Source organism: Miniopterus natalensis, chromosome 11 (assembly GCF_054644295.1).
Source record: "Miniopterus natalensis isolate mMinNat1 chromosome 11, mMinNat1.hap1, whole genome shotgun sequence".
NCBI lineage: Eukaryota > Metazoa > Chordata > Mammalia > Chiroptera > Miniopteridae > Miniopterus > Miniopterus natalensis.
The window spans coordinates 58,179,765-58,203,103 of NC_142091.1; the positions used below are offsets into that span (position 1 = coordinate 58,179,765).

Here is a 23,339-nt window from a genome sequence, read left to right on the forward strand (position 1 = left end):
AAAACAAATTCCAGATGTGAAAAGAGCTGGGAAATACAGGCAGTGTAATCAAAACTAAAAGTCATTTTTTCCCCAATGTTATTTTTTTCTGGAACATGGTAAAAAGCTCTACTTCTCAAAATCAGAAAGAGACACTTTGATTAAAACTTTACACACACACACACACACACACTCAGTTGTGTTCTATGGACTGTTACAAATGCTACAATCAAATGCTCTAAATAACCCACTTCTAAATACTATACATAAAAATAGCATGTATCACAATATCAAAAGGTCACAAGGTGACAAATAGAAGCAAATGCTAGAATAAGATCAGTAACCAAGGACATGCAATAAGAAGTAAAACAAAAAGCAATACAAAAGGAGTGTTAATTTGGGGACAAATCAAAATAGAAGACTAATTAAAGGTTGCTGTATAGGGTGCAAAGGATGAGTGGGAGCTACATGCCATTCAACGAAGTATGTACTGCCAGGTCCAGGGGACACCTCTTTAGACTCTGTACAAAAGCACCTCATGGGTGAGCAGCTGCCCTGATCAGAAATAACATATTGGAAAAACTATTTTTCCATATTTGCATATTTTTAAAATAAAAATGCAAAACTTACTCCAATTTCCTTCCCCAAGAAGGAAAAAAAAAGCCAAAAATAAACAAAACCAAAACCAAACATAGGGATCTATCTGTGAGTTTTGCAATGAACCCCCCTTTTAGGCTAAATTATGAATGCCTACTAACCAACTATATGTAGAAGCCAGAAGCCCTTCAGTCCACAGCTCTGGAATGTGCCTTCAAGTTGCCACAAGGCCTAACTCATCTGGGCCAGAAACACACAGAGGGTCTGAGTGCACAAGTTTCCAGTACCACCAAGCAGGTTACCGAGGCTCTTTTCAGCTCATGACTCAGCACTTTCTGGCCTGCAGTGGAGCAGCCGTCCATCAGAGAAACCTAGTTTATTTGACATTCATTGATGATTTTACTCATTTTTAAAATTAGTTAAGATATCCGGCAGTATCTCTTGGAGGAAAAAAAAAAAAAAATCAATTAGGGAACTTTCTAAGGTAAATAATTTTCTGGTCCTTACCAGGACAATGTAAAAATTAGAAATGAAAGAAACGGGACATCCTTTGATTACCCACTGCCCCCAGTCTCTAGCATCCTGGGTCCCAAGATTCGAGCTCTGTGACCTGGGCTATGGTAGGTGCAGCATCCATAGCTGCAGCTCAAGAATATCTTCTTTGTGTGTTTGTTTGAGGATTGAAAGAGATTAATACGTTTGCAAAAGACCCAGGACGTCTTGTCGCTCAATACACAGGTATACTAATTTTACAGGATCAAGTTTCCATTGTAACCCCTCGCTCTTACTTAAGGGTAAGAAAATGAGAAACTGTATTTTATTTTAATTTGACTTGGTTTGATTTTTAAAACTGATTGCAATGCATGGTGGATCCTGAATAGGAAAAAAAAATGCTATAAAGGACATTATTAGGACAACTGAAAAAAATGTCTGTAGATTAAATAATAGAATTGTATCCATTTGTATTTGATTTTGAAAATTTTAATGGGTTAATATAAATGAATATCCATGTTCTTAGAAAAGACACATTGAAATACTGAGGGTAAAGGGGCAAGACGCCATAGCTTACTCTTGAATGCTTCAGAAAAAATAAAAAATAAATAGATAGACCTAGAGAGAGAGAGAGTGAAGCGTAAAGTAAATACAACAAAACTTTAACAACTGGGGAATCTGGGTGCAGGGTATATGATAGTTCATTGTATTATTCTTGCAACTTCTCTTAAACTTGAAACTAGATTTAAAATAAATATAAAATGTTAACTGAAAAAGGGTTAACCAAGTGGACTGCCCACTGAAGTGCGAAGTGCTGCTGAGCACAAACGGCCCTCCCGGTTCTTCACCTGGGGCTCCACTTGGCTCCCCGCTGCCGGGGCCGCGCCTGCCCCGCACAGCAGCGGCCCTGCCGCACTCTGCAGACAGTGCTGCAATTGTGTCCCCTTGTCTTTCATCTCCTTGCACTACTCTGAGGGAGCGCGTGAGGGTGAGCTAATGATTTGCTGGGTATCTCCGATGAGCACTATATTATTTGCATCATAATATTTTCATTTCTTCCCCCTGCACATAATGCCACGTTGACAGCAAGGTCAGTTAAGTTACTATAAGGGATTTTTAATGAAAACAATTATAAATTAAAAATAACTGTGTTTAAAGCATTTAACAGTCACTAGGGTCAAGTGATTACAGCAGTTACAAGACCCATGGGACGTGTTCACATCAAAACAAAGTGAATAAATTACCTCGGCTGGCGCATGTAATCACTAAGTGACCACAGGGGTCAGGCAGAGTGGAACCCTGAAGACTATCACGCAAAACCAATAATGAAAATTTATCAGTCAAAAGGTGGGGGGAAAGGGGGAGCATCAAGAATTAGTGAGTCGAGCCACAGACTGGAGTAGAACTGACCCTCCATGCAGCTTGAAGGGCCAGGAAAATGACATTCAAAACCCCAGGGGACCGCTGGGGAAAGAACTCCAGGAAACACCAGGCAGGCAGGCTGGGAGGAGTGGGAGAGGGTGCATGGCAGAGATCTGCGCAGCATCGGCAAGCTAAGAGCCAGACCAAGGGCTGCTTGCCGGTAAGAATGACCGTCCTCGGCCAGAAACCTGTGGCGGGGTCTGGACGTGCATTCGGAGGTCTACGACATAAGACAATGAAGGGGGTGATGTTAGCAATGAAACGATCGCCTCTAACATTTACACGGCACTTGACGTCTCCTGAGGCTGCTCCTCAAACTTCACCCTCACAGCTCTGTGTGTGACTGTTTCTCCTTGTTGGAGAGAAGTGGCTGAAGGTCAGGGAAGTAAACACATTTTGTTGATGGAAGTACACGCAGGAAGTGAAGAAAACCAAACATTTATTGAACAGTCCCTATCGGCTGAAGACTCCACTGGGAGTGTCACCTCGGGAGACTCACACTCGAAGGAGAGGACCAGAAGCCCTAAAGCTAATGAGTGCTAGTCATATGGACTCATATGGAGATGAAGGCCCGTAAGGGAGGCAGGGCCAGTTCCCTAACAGGTGACCTTTGAATTAAGCCTTAAAGAAAGAGCGAGAGTCACAGAAGAAAGAAAAGACTGGCAGGCAGGTGGTGGGACCAACAGGAGCAGAGTCCCTATTCAGCAAAAATGTACTGAGGGCTTTCTACACACACAGCACTGCGCGTGGCACCTCATCAAAGACACAGAGAGGCCCATCCCCTGTTCCCACGGAGAGACCCGCCCCTCATCCCACGGAGAGACCCGCCCCTCATCCCACGGAGAGACCCGCCCCTCACCCCACGGAGAGAGACCCGCCCCTCATCTCAGGGAGAGACCCATCCCCTGTTCCCACGGAGAGACCCGCCCCTCACCCCACGGAGAGACCCGCCCCTCATCCCACGGAGAGAGACCCACCCCTCATCCCACGGAGAGACCCGCCCCTCATCCCACGGAGAGACCCGCCCCTCATCCCACGGAGAGACCCGCTCCTCATCCCATGGAGAGAGACCCGCCCCTCATCCCACGGAGAGACCCGCCCCTCATCCCACGGCGAGACCCGCCCCTCATCCCACGGAGAGACCCGCCCCTCATCCCACGGAGAGACCCATCCCGTTCTCACGGAGAGACCCGCCCCTCATCCCACGGCGAGACCCGCCCCTCACCCCACGGAGAGACCCGCCCCTCATCCCACGGAAAGACCCGGCCCTCATCCCACGGAGAGACCCGCCCCTCATCCCACGGAGAGACCCGCCCCTCATCCCACGGAGAGACCCGCGCCTCATCCACGGAGAGAGACCCGCGCCTCACCCCACGGAGAGACCCATCCCCTGTTCTCACGGAGAGACCGACCCCTCATCCCACGGAGAGACCCGCCCCTCACCCCACGGAGAGACCCATCCCGTTCTCACGGAGAGACCGACCCCTCATCCCACGGAGAGACCCGCCCCTCATCCCACGGAGAGACCCATCCCCTGTTCTCACGGAGAGACCGACCCCTCATCCCACGGAGAGACCCGCCCCTCACCCCACGGAGAGACCCATCCCGTTCTCACGGAGAGACCCGCCCCTCATCCCACGGAGAGACCCGCCCCTCACCCCACGGAGAGACCGACCCCTCATCCCACGGAGAGACCCGCCCCTCATCCCACGGAGAGACCCGCCCCTCATCCCACGGAGAGACCCATCCCCTGTTCTCACGGAGAGACCCGGCCCTCACCCCACGGAGAGACCCGCCCCTCACCCCACGGAGAGACCCGCCCCTCACCCCACGGAGAGACCCGCCCCTCACCCCACGGAGACCCGCCCCTCACCCCACGGAGAGACCCGCCCCTCACCCCACGGAGAGACCCGCCCCTCACCCCACGGAGAGACCCGCCCCTCACCCCACGGAGAGAGACCCGCCCCTCACCCCACGGAGAGACCCGCCCCTCACCCCACGGAGAGACCCATCCCCTGTTCTCACGGAGAGACCCATCCCTCACCCCACGGAGAGACCCGCCCCTCACCCCACGGAGAGACCCGCCCCTCACCCCACGGAGAGACCCGCCCCTCACCCCACGGAGAGACCCGCCCCTCACCCCACGGAGCTTGCTTTCACGCATCTATCCATCCCTCGAGGCACGTTCCGAGCAGCTCCTGCGAGCCGGGCACTGTTGTCTGGGTAAAGGATAAAGGATACAGGGCCAAACGGCACGCGTCCCCCTCCCGGGCTGGCTTCGGCGGAGGAGGACCAAGGATACGGAAGAAGACACCGAAGTGGAAAACGTAAGATCTCACCAAGGAGGTGGCCTCTGAGCAGAGGCCAAAGGAAGAAATGTTTGGGTTAACGATCGTGTGAATTAGAATGGGACTGAGGAGAAGGAGCAGTATTTAGAGAAGATGTCAATTCGGTTTGAGACATACGGGTTTTGAGGTATCTGTGTACCTTCTACTATCTATGGAGAAATAACAGACTCCAGTCAGATGCATGTGTGCGTGTGTGCGTGTGTATGTGTGTATGTGTGTGTGTGTAGACAGAGAGTGAGACTAAGATTAAGCCAGTACTCCATTCCATAAGTCAAACCTCAAAGAATGAGAGTGATCTCCCAGGTTTTGACATGCTGAATGAACATAGAACGAACACACCCAGGCAGAAGACAAAGCTCCTGCTGCTGGGCCCTCCACTAACAAATCTGTGCAGAATTGGCTAAGACATTGAAACTCTCTAATTCAAGTTGTCTAATTTAGAAAACAGGGGCAATAATATTGACAACCAAGGCTGCTTGCTATGTGCAGCGATGCCGCTCTCTTGGTCCCCCCACACTGTCTGCGGAAGAAGACTGATGAAGGCTGAGATCATATGCAATAACCTTTTCAGGATGAAGACCCTGCTCCAGGAGGTAGGATTATGTATTTTGGGGGCTTCGATTTTCCCTCTTGGGCCAGTGGGTTTAGAAAACTTGGAGACTTTTTTATTTCCAAGGTGCTCCTTTTCTTTCATTTATTTATTTTTTATAGTGACAAAATTGTCATATAGTAAAATTCAAAAAGATTCACCCTTTCCAGGAAAGTGTTTACCTGGCTTCCTCTGCTAAGCTGATGAAGTAAGGTTCTATGTGCCTTGCCCATGCCTGTTTCTCTTTAGGAGATGGGGATATTTCGGCAAAAGAGAAAGCAGGAAGCTTTAGAACTGGGATTTGGAAGAGTAGAGACAACATCCAGAGACTTAAGCTCGTGTCCACAGTGTGACCCCAGTCTGCCCTTCCACCTTTCCAGATCCCCATCCATCCATCAGCAAGACAGGGACAATACTGTCTGCCCATATCGACTTCCCTGCACCATTATGAGCATTAATGATCTAATATACTCAGAAGTACTTTGAGTCCTTTGGAGGAAAGATGTCATATAAATTAGAGGCATTATAATTAATGTAATTTAAGAAAATGGCTGGCCATAACAAAGAGGATTAGGTTCCCACAGATCACAAATGACCTAGTCATCATGTCCCCAGGTCACCAAAGGTCCTTTCTAATGAAACAAAATCTAGTCTTACTTATTTGAGCATATTCAACTATTCTGTATTTAGATTCTTCTGTTTTCAAGTACTGTATTTAATTCTATATCAAAACTGAACTACACTTTAAAGTTAATTCTGTCCTTATTGGAAAGAAGCACTTATCTATGAATTAGACCATGAAGTAATTCACTTTAGGATGAAAGAGTCTTCAGTGTAAAGAAAGACAAGTGGATAATATGCATGAATCTGATATTTGTTGTTGTTGTTTTATTTATCTTTATTGTTGATGAATCTGTTATTTGGATTAAGCAAATACTGATATAATGACAGACAATGAAACAGGACATTTGTATCTACATGATAGGATATATAGGCAACTCATAGATACTTTTTGAAATTCTAGAATCTCAAACTAAGAGAAAAAACCCACTCTAAGTAATTGCTTGAAATAGAGAGAGAAGTTTTTAAATAAATTATACTTGAGGGTAGTAATCGGGAAAATAAAATTATGAATCACAAACTGGAAAGTATAGCATGTCAGATATGGTTCTTGTGAGCAAGCTAATGATTAAGAAACTCCTTTGACATCAGACTCCAGACAAGGAGAGTCAGGGAATCACAGGCTGTAAGGACCTCTCTGGCACGTTCTCTGTAAGTCACAGGAAGTCATCTTGTTCACCCTTCTTAAAGCCTCACACCTTTGCCTCTTTATTAGAATGACTATTAAGTAGTCATAAAGATGGATCACTATAAACATTCCAGCAAGGCTCCCCTGCTCAAATCACTTCTGCAACATTTTTCTGGGAACTGCTGGGCACCTACAGGCAGCTGCCCTTAGGTTACCTCATGTGTTTTATTCAAGATCATCTACCTCCTTTTGCCCACGTCACAAGCTCCAGTCCCTAATACTTTTGTACCACTGCAAAACCCAGTAGCTTTAAATGTGCAAACCACGCCTGGAAAGCATGAGGTGTGAGAGCTTAAAAAGTCAGCTGCAATCTGACCAAAGCCTGGCATGCTCGAGTTTGTGAGGCAGGAGCTGGTGTGCAGAGATGACTTCCAGAGGAGGGACGGTGACACGGAGCGAGAAGGGAGTCAGGCTAAAGATCGGGGCAAAAGGGAGACCGCAGGGGATTAAAACAGGAATAGGGAGAGTGGAGGCCTGGCCCCTCTGGTGTGGTTTAAAAGTTAATTAGAATCTAAAAACACATCTATGTGTGTTGGGTTTGGGATGCTTGGAAAGGAGATGGTGCCACTTTTCTGGTGGTCAGGCTGGGCCATGAGGCTCGCCCTTTTCTCTGTGCCACAGGCAGACTGGGTCACTGGGGCACAAACTACTCCAAAGCCACTCTCCGTGAAGTTCGGCCCTCCCAGGGGGTAAGAAAAACCTGCCTACAGGGCAGGAAGGAGGAGTCATGGCACCGGCATGCTTGGATAATGTAATTGAGCAGCAGGTACCCTTTACTGACCATTCCCTACCTGTAAACGCCGGAGACACGTGTGCATTCACACATGACAATAGGAAGCACACTCATCATTAATAGTATCTGTGACTTGGGGGATATACTGGTGATCCTAAATTCCTTTTCTGTACAATTATCTACATTTTCACAAAGAATATGTAAGCTTTCACAATTAGAAAAAGAGTCTGGAGTCATTTTTAAAAAACCCTCACAGGGTGAAGGTTTTCTGCCACTGAGAAAATTCAAAAATATATGCCACAAACTCTTAAATACTGCTGAGGCTATTATAGAAAATCTTTATAGAGGAAAATGTGACAATACACAATAAAACTTTTTAAGATGTATGTATCATTTGGGGCAATAATTCTAATTCTAAGAGGATATCCTACAACTATAATTAAAGATGTGAGAGCAAGAAGGATGTTCATCACACCAGTGCAGATCATAACAAAGGAATGAAAACACCTCAGGTCTCCAGTAATAGGGACAGCTAAATAAATCTGAGTGCATCCATACATCAGAATGCTGCAGTGACACAGAGCATGATGTGTGAAATTTTCTAAAGTTACAAGATAATATGCATAGCTCTATTCATTTAAAAAACAGTCATTGCCAGAGGGGAAGGGTTAGGGGACTGGGTGAAAGAGGTGAAAGGATTAAAAACTAAAATTGGCAGTTACAAAACAGTCAAAGGATGAAAGTATAGCATAGGGAATATAGCCAATGATATTTAATAACTATGTATGGTGCCAGGTGGGCATTGGAAATATCAGAGGGAACACTTTGTAAAGCATATGACTGCTTAACCATTCTGCTGTACACCTGAAACTAATACAAAATAATACTCAGTGTAAACTGCAATGGAAAAATAAAATTTAAAGTTCTTTTTTTTAAAAAAAAAAGAAAGTTGTTTGGAAAAATAATTTTAGTAAATTTTTTTTTTTAATAAAAATAAATTAAAAAATAGTAATTAAGCAAAAAGCCTTTAAAGCGTTAAGATTGCTGCTATTAAGGATATTCGAGATAGAAATAGAAAATAGAAAAATTTCTCAAATGCTGTACAGCAAATAGTAAATTACTCTGAAAAGAGGATTATAGATGAATGCATATTTTCTACTTTGCACATGTCAAATACTAAAATTTTTATAATGTATATGTATTTTATTTATACTGAAAATATTCTCTGGGGGGAAAAGTCTAACAACTTATTGATGTAGCCATATTATTGATATATTATTAAGATGAAGAACAGACTATGAGATGGTACTACGGTAAGGTCTCTTTGGTAAAATGTATGTCGTGTGCATGCATATGTGTATCAATACAAAACATTCTATAAAGAGCCACACTAAATGTTAACAGTGGTTATCTCTCGCCATGGGTAATTCTGTTCTCTTCTTTCACTTGTCTCTATTTGCTAAGTCATCAGGAATGAACATGTATTATAAGAGTAGAATAAATAGCTCAGGCTGCGAAAGCTTCTCCTAAAGACCAGCTCCAAAACTTTGGGCCAGCAGTACGATCACTGGAAAGGAACACGGTCTCCAAATATGGTTATTGTGGAAGGGACAACGTTGCTCTGTATTCTAGGATCAGGGACGTCTGTTACAGTCACACTCCATTATCACCGTGCCTAACACAATGCTCCTACAAATATGAATAATCCCTTTCTTGAGATTTGCCTTGGGAGTATTTTCTTTCTTTCTTTTAGGCCTGGAGAAACGGAAGCTCAGAGCTATTTAATGACAACCGAGTCCAAAGAAAGCCATAATTAAAAGTTCACGGCATTGGCGCTGCTACGTTAAAAGGGAGTTTGACTGACTGGATTGTTATACATAAATTTCCGGATGAAAGAAGAGGCTACCCAAGAACCCTTTCTAATTATGATATTGGAGCCAAAACAACAACAACAAATCCTTTGTAAGTATTCCTGCACAGTATATAGAAATCACTAACAATAGCCAACTGGTTCTTATAAATACTTTGAGGGGGAAAAGAAAAGGAAACAAAGGGAAGAGAAAGGAAAGGTAGAGAAGGGAAAGGAGGACAAAATTCTACCTACAGTAAGAGCTGCATAATTTTAATGTTTGAGCCAAAAGGCAAGGCAGGAAAAAATTTTTGTACCTTTATGTTCATTCATTCACTCAGAGATTTGACAACCATTTGTGCGCACTCCTATGTTCCAGGCCCTTTACTCAGAACTGGGGGGACAAAGAACACTCGTCAGGCCCACGCTGTTGCCTGGCGGGAGACAGACAAGTAAATAATCACATAAGGACCACAAGAGGCGCTCGCTGTGCACTCGCCTGACCAGTGGGCTGAGGGAAGCCACCAGCTCTGAGCGACCTTCAGGCATAAAGGATGAACGAGTTCTCCTAAAGGGAGGGTCATTCCAGGAAGTGGGAACAGGGTCTGCAAAGGGAGAGAGCGTGAAAGGACCGGTGCATTTGGGGAATGGAAAAAATTTACGGGGAATGGAAAGAATTTACGGGCAAACGAAAGTGAAATTAAGAAGGTGGGTGTGCAATGAAATGATAAGATTTCCTAAGGCTCATTTGTGCAGCACCCACAGGCAGGTAAGCAATATTGAAGACGACTACCTAAAGTATTCTGGAGAGGACAGCAGGGATAAAGACAGGACAAAGACGGGGGAGTAGGAAAGAATATCAAAGAGGCTCAGGGAGACCACAGAGGCAAAGGGAAGGAAGAACACATGAGGCCCAACACCTCACGAAATGCACCTTCAGGCACATCAATGGTGTCAGAAAGCACTGACGTTCAGAATTTACTAAAAAGCAATAAAAACAATCATGCATTAACTGTCAGGTAATCTATAGTTGACAAACTTATTTATAAGCCCAGTCTGTAACTCGGATGTATTTTTGCCAAGATAAAAAAGAAAATACTATAATGGCTGAGTGGCCAGAATCCCAGTTCAGCTCACCAAAGACTGTTCATGACATGCCTCTAACATATCTGAGCTCACACATTAATGGGCTATAGGGTTTAACCATCACTTTAAAAAGTATTTCTTTGGGGAAGATTTATCTGTGCCTCTTTCCCACAGCTCTGCAGTCCCTAGCCATACGAAGCTGTGTATCCCTCTGGCCCTGGACTGGTTCCCTTCCTTGCAAACAGCTCCTCACAGCTCCAACTGTGAGACGGAGGACTGCAAGGTATGATCAGCCACACTGGGGAGGGGTGAAAAACAGGGATTCTGGTGGCTCCCACAGGATGGGAGAGACAGATGTCGAATTCACTCCCCTGCCCAAAGCCAAGATTTCAGAGGGAATTTATTTAATCTCCCTTGCCTCAATTTCCCCTTCTACTGAATTTGGAAGTGGGACCTCCAAGCCTTACAGTCCTAACATTCTGTCCAGTAGTGTAATTGTTCAGAGGGAGGCTTCTTTTCCGTCTCTATTCTATAATTTTTGGTTCCTCTATTATACTCTAAATCTCTCTTTAAATTCACAGTGCCTTGAATCTTCTAGTTTCTACCTTTCGGATTCTAATGCACTGGCTCTGTTGTCTCCCTCCACAGGATTTGTTTAAAGTCGTCCATAGGCCAAGGGCTATGTTAAAAATGATACAAGCCTTATCACAAAGCATACACAAATGAGGAAATCAAGGTTCAGCATATTAAGCAATTTATCAAAGGTGTGGAACTTAAAGCTGGCTCTTCCCAGCTGTTCCTGATCATTACAGGCTACACTACCTTTTTCTCCTCTGACTGCATCTAGTTTGAGTTCTGTCTTCTTAGGGCTCTGTGTGTGCTAGCTTATCTCATAAATTACTTTGTATTAATAACTTTATGTGCTACACCTGCCAGGTGACATATGTCCGTATTAACCAGGACCCATCATCTCTGAACCAACAGGGAACTCGTGATGGGAATCTCAGGCCCTGCAGCTGGTAGGTCAGGGTGAGATTCCAGACAGGCGGGGCTTTAATACATCTTTCAAATAACAGCACACGGTCAAACAGCTACTCAACTTCCATATGAAGCTGCCGGAAGCTACCACATTTTAGTTCAAGCCTAAAACCTACAAGCTTCCCAGCTGCTATAAGCCCACTCATAATATCACAGACAGGTCAAGGAAAAGGGCTCACACTGTAGGACAAGACAACCCTAGGTTTACTGGTCCAGTGGACTTTGGTGGATTTTTTAGCCTCTCTGAGCTATCTACCTGCTAAATGATCTTGGGTAAGGTAACCCAACTGAGCTTCAGGTTCCTCATTATAAAATTGGGATAACATTAGCAACCTTAGAGGGATGTTGCAGGGATAGAGGAGTGCCTGACATGTTGGGAGAGTGAAGGAGCTTAGGGGATGGATGGTAAGGTTGCTTCTAATAATTAGAGTAGTCTAGACTAGAGTAGAAAGACAGAAATCAGCTGGAGGTTCATTGGACTCAGTACCTGCAGAATCTGAGGACTCATGATGGTTGAGAGTTGGATACCCTAGTATGGCATAAGCCCTAGATTGATCCTATCCTTGATTCCACGCTACTAGGCCTCTTGGCAGCTGTTGCTGGAAGTACATTTTTCAGGTAAGAGATTCCCAACTGAGCCAATGGGTAGAGTGTAGTCACATACCATCTTTCACCTCAGAGCACCATGAGGTTGCTGGGGTAACTGAACTATTCTGGGCCTTCCCCAAGGGATCTGAACTCCTCTATCCATGTCCCAGCGGGCTCCCTTCCTTTGGCCTTACATTCTGCACCCCCAGCAAGACCTCTTCCTCCTGCCTCAGATCAGAGAGGAAATGGGAAGGGAAGGAACTGGCCAGGCACCTGGACCTCGGCATCTTATTTCCCTATCATTTTATTTTCTTAGTTACGGCACATTTCCATTTATGAAGTACTTTCCCTTATAAAATCTCTCAATGTTTACTTGTAACCTACTAAATAATTCCTCTGACCTCTTCTTGTTTTTACCCTTTAAATATCTGTTGATGGTCCATTCACCACATTCCCCATTCAGTTATTAATGGCCCACAAAAACTTACTAGCAGCAATCATTTACTGATTAATCTGCACAACAATCCAGAAAGACAGGTAGTATTAATCCTTAGTTCTGCACGGGGAAACCAAGGGGAAAAGAGAGGTTAACTCAGTTGCCCAAGGTCAGTGGCTAAACAAGATTACAACCAGGATCTATCTAATCTTGTATTTCTGTGAACACTTCCCATAGTGTTATTCCTTCTTTACAAATCAGCGTTGTCAATGCAGCTAGATCATTTCCATGTTGAGATTCAGTTGTCACAGAACAGCTTAAAACTGTCAAAATTCAACCCAAAATACTTTTGCCTGTGAATAGCTCATAAATAAAAATGGCTCAAATGAAGAGATAATAGTACTTGAAAGCAAATTTTACAGAGGCAAAAGAGAAATAAAAAGATGTGGATTACGGACCCAGTTTCTGCCACAAGGAGACTGAGAAAGTCACTGAACTTCTCTGCACCTCTGAATCATCTGTAAAAATGAGATTATGCTGAATGATATTCAAGGTATCTTGCTTTTTAAATGAGATGCCTGAATACCTACAAAATCAGCACAAAATAGAAAGCTCCAATATCCAACTCGGCCAAGACCGTGGTAAAACTGGTCTACTCATTCACTGTTAATGAAGTACACAGCTAGATGCCAACACACAGCAAGAACCACAAAGGATTTCATATCCTTAACTTAGTAATTTAACCTATACCGTGTTTTACCCTAAGAAACAAGTCAATGGAAGCAAAAAGACATATACAAACAAAAGTGTACATTTCAGTGCTAGCTATCAGAAGAAAAACTGTTATCGATTTAAATGTTCATTTTAAAGGATGTTTTATTAAATAAAAGCATAGAACAATACACACACCATGTTGCTATTAAAAAGTATAAATATGAAAATTAGGCAAGATCATTTAAAACCTTACAGATACTGTTAAATTAAAATAACAAAAAGTAAAAGAACAGATATGTACTCTGATGTCAGCTATATAAAAATGCGGATTGATGTGCAAGAGCACAGGAAAACTCAAAATAGTTAGGTTATTAAGTATGCTTATTAATTTTTTTAATCCTTTAACTGTTTTAATCAATATTGTTTTTCATTAACACATACATTTGATCAATTCTTAAACAATTTCTCAAACCCTGCTTTAAAGTTTCTGCCTAATTTTTGCTGGTTGACATATTGTTTGTGACTGATTTTCCAGAGTGATTTTTGCTCTCTCCTATATAATTCTTTAGTGTCTTTGGAGAGTCTAAAAATCTCAGAACCCTTGCAATTCTTTCTGTCACCTAAAAGAATTCTTTTAAAAATCTGTCATCTAAGCTAGCTATGAATAACCCCATGATTGCCTTGTAATGTTAATGTTTGGCAATGCCTGACCCAGGAGTCAAGAAGCTTCCAATAACCCTGACCTGTGGGGGCCTCTACAGGAACCATCACACTTTTCACAGTGCATAGAGTGGTTTCACATTCCAAGGTTTTAGAGTTTTACAGCAGGACATTTTATATCTTCAGGGACTTTAGAGAACCTTCTGGTTCTCTCTGGAAGGAAAGCTGCTCTCAAGCGCCACTGTGCTAGGACCTTCCCTTCATGGGACTTCTCCACGCTCCTTCACTCCTTAGAAATGTTCTCCTGCTAGTAGGTCATTTGAACATCTTTGCTCATAATATCTGGGAAAGATTGCAGAGCCAATGAATTAAAAATATGATTCTAGGTCTCCTGTGTGCCAATGAATGCCCTCATTAAAACAGAATGAGCAGATGAGATCGGTTTCAAAGCTTTCCATCCCTTTGCCCCAGAGCCGCCGAGGCCAGGCTCTGAAAGGATGCACAGTAAAATTAAATATCTAAAAATTCATCTTTAATTAACAGAATTGGATTAAAGCTAGACACCACGGCATATCATACGAGAAATGGCTGAGCTGGCTTCCAAGTGCTCTAATTCAATTAGGACGCGGTGAGTGACACTCGGACGGGAAAGGTTAATTGGGGGCGCCAGAACGCAATCATTCCTTACCTAACCAGTCATTAAACTTCTTAACCTCTGAGGGCAGTCCCAGCTCGGTGAAATCGCCTGTGTGGAGAAGGATGTCCCCATAAGGCATCTGGATACCATCTGTTCTGGAGTGTGTGTCTGAGATGCAGACAAACCGCGTGTGGCCCGCTGGTTTTGGAGTGTCATATGGGATGGGGTCGACCCTAAAGTAGACATAACAGATCCCATAACAGTTAAATATATTAGAACCCTCGTAATTGTCATCGCACATACATATCGATCGCTATGCTTGAACGCGCCCAGACAAACCGATGCAAAAGCAGAAGGGACCCTTGTAACGAGGGACGCTTTGGGGCACCAAGTGACAGCGTCACCCACCTGGGCAAACTCAAAAAGTCTTACTTACCTGGTACGAAAATTAAAAAGGATAGCTTACACGCAGAGACGGAAATAATGCAGGAAACAGAGAGTGATTAAGGCTGAAGTTTAGGGATATTGAACCCCAACTGGGGAAGCAAAATTATGTTATTTTGTCTCTCATCATGCTCCAATTGATCCCACTACTCATTAGGAAATGAATAACTAATTTATTCCCTCTTAAACATGCACAAGTCAAGCAATGAGCTAATTTACAAAGAGCACGGCACGTGCTCTGCCAGCTGAGATGTGGAGAGACATATTAGATTGTACCAATACTTAGTATTCTTCCCAGAGCCATTTAACACCTGTATCTTCCTGTCTCTGCTAAGAGATTCTCAAACCAAATTGTGGGGAGGGAAGGTGACGTCAAAATAACAGAGCTTTAAAAAAAAACATTGGACGTTAAAATACTTTGTCAAGCTCCTTCTTTACCACAATGAATTATCTGCAGTCCCAGTCACACCTGAGGTTACTTGGAATGCCCTGGGCAAAATCCTATTCAATACAAACAGTAAGCCTTTTAATGAGTGTCTATAGATGCACATATGCATTAATATATGTATAGTTTTAGAGACCTAAGCACTGTGAAATTACACTAGGGCATAAGAATCAAAAGGCAAAGGGATCAACCCGAAGCAAAGAAAATGAAACAGAACATTCTCATTTAATTGAGTGTAACAAAGTGTGCCAAATAAACTTGGTAAAGAAATGCAAATCTGACTCTTCAAGCGTACAGTTTTAATTATTTAAGGGGTTGGTAGCAGAGTCAAGGATGCTTTAACTATATTAACTCTATGCTGACAGCTTCCTTTAATTTCTCTGTACGAACGGGCACTTGTTTTGGATCACGGGTGAAGAGAAGCAGTTACAACTGCAAAGAGAAGGTCAGGAGAGAAGCAAACATGCAGTGCAGAGATTACCGTGTGAAACGTTAAGTAAGAAGCAATATTTCATATCACAGCCCCGCCCGACAGTTAACATGCAGCAGAGAACACACACAAAGCACAACGTTAAGATTCCCTATGCATCTTGCCTCTACAGGCTTGGTTTAATTTTTCTTTCCTTTTCCCACTTTTTAAAAAGAAACAATTAGTTTTAACAGTGCAATTGTAGTGAGGGGAATAAAGACATCCATATGCAACCTGGTTGGTCTTGCATGTCCTTCATAGCTAACCTTTTAATTTAATTTTATCTTTGACAAAGAAGAAGGAAAATAGGAAAGAAAAGAGCTTGAAGAAGACGGAAAGGAGGAAGGAGAGAGGGAGGGACTGTGAACTGGTTAACACAGTGGATCTAACTGGAAACCCAAAAAGGAGAGTTTGCCTTCTGCAAACAACTAATAATTTTCCCTGTAAAGGTTGGAAATTACTAATGCTGTTACCATGGAGAAAACTCACTAATCCACTGAGATCTCATGAGTAACCTGGAAACCCTCCTGATTATATCCAGTGTTGATTTTTTTTAAACATGTGAAAAAGTTTGGTATCTTCTTTTCTATTACGGTGACTCTATTCCAATCAGTCTCAGTGGTTCTAATCTTATCACTATCTCCCGTCTTCTAAAAGTGGTTTACTCAGAGAAGGAATGATTGGATTGTTCCCTGCTGGGGCAGACTACGTCACCCTCTGAAAGAAAGCGATAGTATTCTATTCCTAGGCCTAAAGTTAAGATGCTCACTAGAATGGGATTATGCACATTTATACTTCATCCACCCACATCTGAATGGATATTAAATAAACTAACCACTGGACTTTAAATATATGAATAAATTCAATATTACATATGCCTTTATTTTCCACTTTTCATCCTAATAATAATAAGCCCCATTTCTTCCTTTCAGTAACTCAGCTAAGCTACAGGCACAAGCACTGCATTGAAATCCTTTACTAGCCCAACCAGATTCATCAAAGGGACATCATAGTCATCACTTTGAATTTATTAAACAGAAAATAGCACAGATATAAACCCTTCACTGTGAATAGGCCCGGTTCTATGAATCTACTCAATTTAAAGAAGCCAATCGTCATACAGTATGTAATTTGTTTCCCATCTTAGCTCTATATAGGGCAATAACTTTCCAAGACTATTGGAACACCAGTCAATTTTTAAATGGCTGTAACTTCCTTCCCCACCCTACCACCTCTTCCAAAGAAACTATTAAATGTCGAACAGAATGAACATGATATAAAGGCCAAGGAATGGAAAAACAAGAGACAGAAAATAGGGAGAAAATGTGTCTTCTTATCGATGAGCGGAAATAAAATAAGGAGTCAGAAATACACAAAACAATGGCAGAGACAGACGGTCCACCCATCACCACCGCCAACTTGATGTGCAGGCATTTGGGAGAGATACTGAGGATTAGTTTAAGGTAGAGGATCTGGGAAGGGGGAGGCATAAAAACCCAAATGCAGAATTTATACACATCCCCTGACCCAGAAACACCAACACCCTTTGTTACCCACAGTACTAAGTACGAGAAGACAAGACAGCGCAGCATGTCAGAGCCCCGCTGCAGGATGACATGACAAATGTCACCTGGGGGTCATAGGAAGACATTTCCACCCAAAGACAGTCAGAGCCAAAAATAAGACATCTAGTAGAGTAGGCAAGTCACAGTGAATATAATTAAAGTTGAGACAACCCTAGGGAAGCTACTATTTCCAAATTGGGCATTTGGTAAACACTTTGAAAAGTCAAGACAGACTAACGTTTTCACTCTAAAAGCATGTGGAAGGGTAGCCTGACTGCCATGGCAACATCTACCTGTTCACGCCGGGTGAAGACCCCCCCGCTCCACGTCCCCCTTAGTTAACAACCTTCCTGCTTACTGTTTATGCTGCAGACTTCTCGGATGACCTGCCGTTTCCCCCAAGGCATCATGTCAAACATCCCAGCAAGTGAGTCTCTTACCAAGGCCATCTAACCCCTAGAGCCAGATTCAAATATCAGAATGAGATTTGCACGTACATCTGAGCACACCCAGGGGAAAACAAGATGACATGGGAAGATGAGAAGGAAACACGGCATCGTAAAACCCCGGAGCTGGACAAAACCTGAGGGGGCACTGGGTTCAGTGCTCTATACAAAGCTGAATCCCCTCCCCCGCCCTGCCTAACTGACATCAATTTTCTCTCCTAGGTTTCCAGAGAAGGGGAGCTCCTGCACCCCTTCCCCTCCCCCAGGGCAGCCCATTCTGGTTTTCGATAGCTCTCCTTGCTAGAAACTTTTGGATCCAGAGTCTGCACCTCTGAGAAAGCTGAACACGGTCCAAAGGGACCTGGCCCAGAGCCTGAAGGCTGAGTAACAACTTTGGCTGAGTTATTCGCTTTGGACAAGTTATTTCATTCTTTCGGTCTTCATTTTTTTCTCATTTGTAGGATGGGAATAATAATGCCTAATCCGCTAAGTTGCTGTGAGGATATAAATTGCCGAGCCCTGGGTCTGGCACGCAGCACGTGCTCAGAAAGCAGAGGGGCAGAGTGACGTGAGGGTAAAGCACGTTCAGCTACACGGCCAGGCTGTCTGGCTCCGACTCCCCCTCCACGGTTACTGACAGTGTGACACCAAGCACGGTGCTTAACGCCCCTGCCTTGGTTTCCTCATCAACAAAATGGGTACAAAAATAGTACCTATCTCATAAGACTGCTCTGAGGATGAAAGGGAATAAAGTATTCAAAGCGTGCAGAACAGTGTCTGACACACAGCAGATAGTAAATGTTAAGGATTTTTTCACTAATTAGTATTTTTTGCTACTATTACTGGTAGTATCCTTTAGTTTCTCCGAGCTCCATCTCTCCTATTACAAGGAGATAACAACCACCACACACACAGGGTCTTTGTGAGGATTAAAGATCACATACACACCACCTAGCACAGTACTGGGTACATAAAACACAGTCAGTAAACACATTTATTTCCTTCTGTCACTTCCCTCTTAACCCTAGTTCTGAAATAACAGAATAAGAATTCAGTTCCTTTTCCATTTGATAGTCCTTCAAATATTTGAGGACACGTACAATAATCCCCTGGAAGCTTCTCTACTCAAGTTGAGAAGCCTCAGTTTCCTCAGCTTGTCCTTGGTGTCACTGGATCTTACGTGGCCTCAGAATCCTGGTGATCTCCCAGGTACAAGCCAATTGGTCGGAGCCCCAATGTGGCCAATTGGTCAGAATTCACAGGCCACATGAATTCGTGGACCAGTGAGCTGTTTATCAAAGACAAATCTAGTACCGGCGACAGAGAGCCAACAGTGCTGGACACATGGGTGGACTTTCCTAGAGGCCTGAGCTGTTATCTCAAGCCATTTTCTCATTAAATCTCCAGGTTTTGTGCCAAGCCGCAAATCTTGCTCTTGAAACTCGATTGTCAAATGTTTACATACCTCACTGCATATTCAAACAAATAAACCATTCTCATTTATTCAGTCTTGGCACATTAGAGTTTTTTACCCATAAAAAAACAGTAAGATAATATTATTGCTTCCACTATGGAATCTTCTCCTGGCCATATGTGTTATTTTTTCCAATAACAAATTCATACAGCGTTGCAAGTTCCATTGCTAGATCTTCAGAAAAGCTATTATCATGTGGTTTGTTACAACATGGGTTTCTTTTCTTAGGCCATGTGAGCAGTAAAAGCCTTGTGTGCACAATTAGCCTAATAATTCAGTGTCAGAACAGACTATAACCCTTACAAAGCATTTTAAAGGGACCTGAAGGTATTCACCATCCCCCTTCCACTTGAAAATCTTGATGTTGCGCTTCTGCATTCCACTGGCTTTATCTCTAAAAAGTTTCCCGGTGTGACATTAAAGCATTCATTTTTACCCAGAAACTTTAGATGGCATGAAAGCTAAAATTGTTTGTGATGTTACACCATCCACCCTAGATGTACTGTTTGACAAAGATATGCAAAACTCACCAGCAAAACAATGAATAGATAAATACCAGGCTTAAATTAGTAAAATCACAGAATTTTTAGACTGGAAGGGAGTTTAGGGATTATCTAATCCTGCGTTTCATGTCTTTGAATATCCTCTTCATGGTTTTTGCTTTACTCGCGTATATGATTATTTAATTTTTGTTGCGTCAAGAGTTTTTGCACATTTTTTTAAGTTTTGCCCTAAATAATAGCATCATGAAGTCATGAATGGACATATGCTGGTTGCATTTTTCAACTACACATTAAAGTAAATACGTAACTGTTAAAACTCTGTTTAATTTTTGTCCACTCTAAAGAGCTAGAACTCAGGTTTTTTAACTTCCATTTCCCTTCCTTTCCCTCCCACTTAATTTTGGAAGCTAAAAATATGCCTGCACTCGGAGAATGAAAATGATAAAAGTTATAAAATGCCAGCAAATCAATCGCCTAAACTCCTGCAGCCGTTCATATCTAGAGAAACTGCTCAAAATGATTGGAATTCACTGTCAAAAAAATCTAAGTGTCAGTGCTCAGTGAATTGATCCCTCAAAGTCAAATGGAGTCTCTTCAAGCCTCTGCTGAGGGAGTGAGCAGCATACAATTTGATTTTTTGAATACTGATCAAAACAAAAAGTGTTCCTCATGCTCAAGGATGTCACATGTGCAGCCTGATCGTGTTTCCAAACGCAGGTGTCTTCAGAGAAACTACTTTGGTTAACAGAAAAGCCTCATTAAAAGAGCCCTGCTTGCAGAGTCCAGGGGCTTCCTGCGCTCTTACTACACTGGTTATTGATTAGCTATGTGACCCTGGGCAAGTCACTTCCCCTCTTCTAGCCTATTCCTCAAGTATGAAAAGTGGAGCAGAACCATATGATCCCCAAGTGATTAGCTGCAGGGTTTCTATGACACTATTAATTTGTACAAGACTTTAGAAACAATTCCGTCTCCTACATAGCTTAAAACATGTTCTTTCTCTTACAATTTTGTGTTCCAGACAATGCAAATATAAATGCAGACCAGATCCATCCAATTACAATCAGAATTAGCGAGGATCTGTATAAAAAGATGTGGGGCTGCAATTTCGGACTATGGATAAAGCCTCCAGGTATATCTAGTGTAAGAACAAAGAAGCCAGAATTCCAGTTACCACAATAAAACAAAAAGGAAAAAATATGTGATTTAACTAGTTGCTTCAGAAATGGGGCTGTTGTCTTTCTTCTGGAACCAAGAGCTGGTGAAACTCTCCTAGCTTAGTCCTCCTGCCCCGGAACAGAAACGGTGCTGGGACACAGTCAGCAAGCGTAACAGAACCAGATGCATAAACACAGTCACATGTGTACCAAGGGCACCGCTCTCCTTTAACTGCTGAACTGCTGTATCAACACTGTTCTATCACCAACTAATTACAGCTAACAAAACCCACTGCGCCGAGTGTCTCTCGTCTATTTTTTCCCAGTACAAAAGTACAGTGCTGACACTGGATGAATATTAAGTGGTAACAATTTAATTCTTTGAGCGCTGCAGAGGATAGGAATTCATGGTCCTTGTACTACTAGTTCCATTCGAGGTATTTTGGTGTCTATCACGCTGGCTACTGTGAGCCACAGAAGCCTCTCAGATGGCACACTGTTGGCTCATGAAAATCCCACTGGAGATGTTCTGTCCAGGGCTAAATGTTTCCACTCTTTTAGCCTAGCAATCCAGTTAATCGGCTTACATATCTGAGTGCTGGCCTTGCATTTGAGAAAAGAAGCCATGTGACACTGTACTGCGCTATTCCATACAGTCTGTCAGTCAGTCAGTCAACAACCATTTCTTACGCACCTACTTGTGTGCCAGGTGCCACTGTAGGCTCTGGAAGGACAAAGGAGCAACAAGGCTGGTTCCTTCAAGGATTCTGCAGTCCATTCATCAATTCATTACTCAACAAATGCTCACTGGTACACCTGGTTTCTGCTCAGTCATTCAGTCATTTCACAAGCACTTATTAAGCACCTTCTATGGCCCACAGATAGTGCTAGGTGCTAGGAAGACAGCTATAGCCAAGTCTGAGATGGTCCTTGGGATGTGTAAGCAGGTGACTTTGAAACAACATGCAATGTGTTATAATAAAGGAGGTGCAAGGTGCTGTGGGGTAGAGGAGAAATGCCTGGCATTAATTTGAGGGCTGGAAAGAACAGGGGACATTACTGTGGGCGCAGAACACAAGGTAGTGTGTCCATTTCAAATGCCTGGCACCAAGGATCTTAAGCTCAGAAAGAAGAGGCATGAGAGTGGCCTGAAGCTAGAACTTGAATTGGGATTTAAACAAGCACTGGGCTTGGAAAATCAGGCAGAAAAGAGGAGCTGTTCTGGCAACAGCAGCAGGGGTAGGGAAGCACTCAGCGCTTTTAGGGATGGTGAGTAAAGCAGCGTGGCTGGAGCAGAGTCACCGTGCCAGCGAGCAGTGGAAGGTTTGAAAAGCTGGTGGGACTGGAGCCAGGCCACAGAAAGCCAGGCTGTGAGGCCTGAAGCAGCCTTGGAGGCCGTGAAAAGCATCCTCCCCTGAAGCCCCCTAAAAGCTGGCTTTTAGGAAAACCACTGTGGCTCCATGCAGGACGCGAGGGGGGGGGGTGGTGAGAGGGCACTAAAGGGAAGGACGCTGGATCGAAATTAACTACAAAAATCTAGGCTTCTGATGATAAAGCCAAACCCCACCAAAACGAACACAGAAATGAGAAGACATAAAGAAAGGCAGTAGAAACCCAGTGATGGTATTATAAACAGAAACTATCAAGAGTGTACTATAGATGAGGACTGGAGAAGCAGTCTAAAACAAACAAGACCCTGCACCATTACGTGTTCTGGAGATCCATCCTGTCCCCACTTTTATCAATGATCTGGTGCTATGGACTGAATGTTTGTGTCTTCCCCTAAAATTCCTATGTTGAAGCCCAAATGCCCAAAGTGATAGCATTTGGAGGGGGAGCCTTTGGGGGGTAATTAGATCATGAGGGTCAAGCCCTTATAAATGGGATTAGTGGCCTTATAAAAGAGGCACAAGAAAGATGATCTCTGTCTGGGCCATATGAGGTCAGAGCAGGAAGGTGGCCATCTAACAAGCAAAGAAGGGGGATCTCACCAGGAACCAAATTGCCTGGCACCTTGATCATAAACCTCCCAGCCTCCAGAACTGTGAAAAATAAATGTTTGTTGTTTAAGCCAGCCAGTCTACAGTACTTGTTATAGCAGTCCAAATTGACTAAGACATCAGATACTGATATAGAATTTTTTGGCTGATAATAGCAGCCGTTTTCAACAGGACTGTGTGATGCGTCTTCGAGGGTTGTTTTCATTTAATCTTAACTGTAGGTGGGCCCTGTCCTTGGCCCATTTTACAGATGAGGATACTGAGACTCGGGAAGATTAAGCAATTTGGCAAAGGCGGAGGGATAGTAGGCTTTGTCTTCTACCAGCTATACCATCTCCTCTTACACAACACACCCAGAT

General features: G+C 43.4%; 1 protein-coding gene across 2 annotated transcripts in view; it reads right to left on the reverse strand.

Moving 5' to 3' along the window:
* The window catches only part of MPPED2 (metallophosphoesterase domain containing 2), a 163,886-nt gene that overhangs the window by 96,557 nt on the left and 43,990 nt on the right, over window positions 1–23,339 (reverse strand). For both annotated transcript variants that reach the window (XM_087821796.1, XM_016206168.2), the window contains exon 3: window positions 14,529–14,710. In XM_087821796.1, coding sequence (XP_087677922.1) covers window positions 14,529–14,710 — 182 coding nt within the window. The remainder of the gene's footprint in view (window positions 1–14,528; window positions 14,711–23,339) is intronic.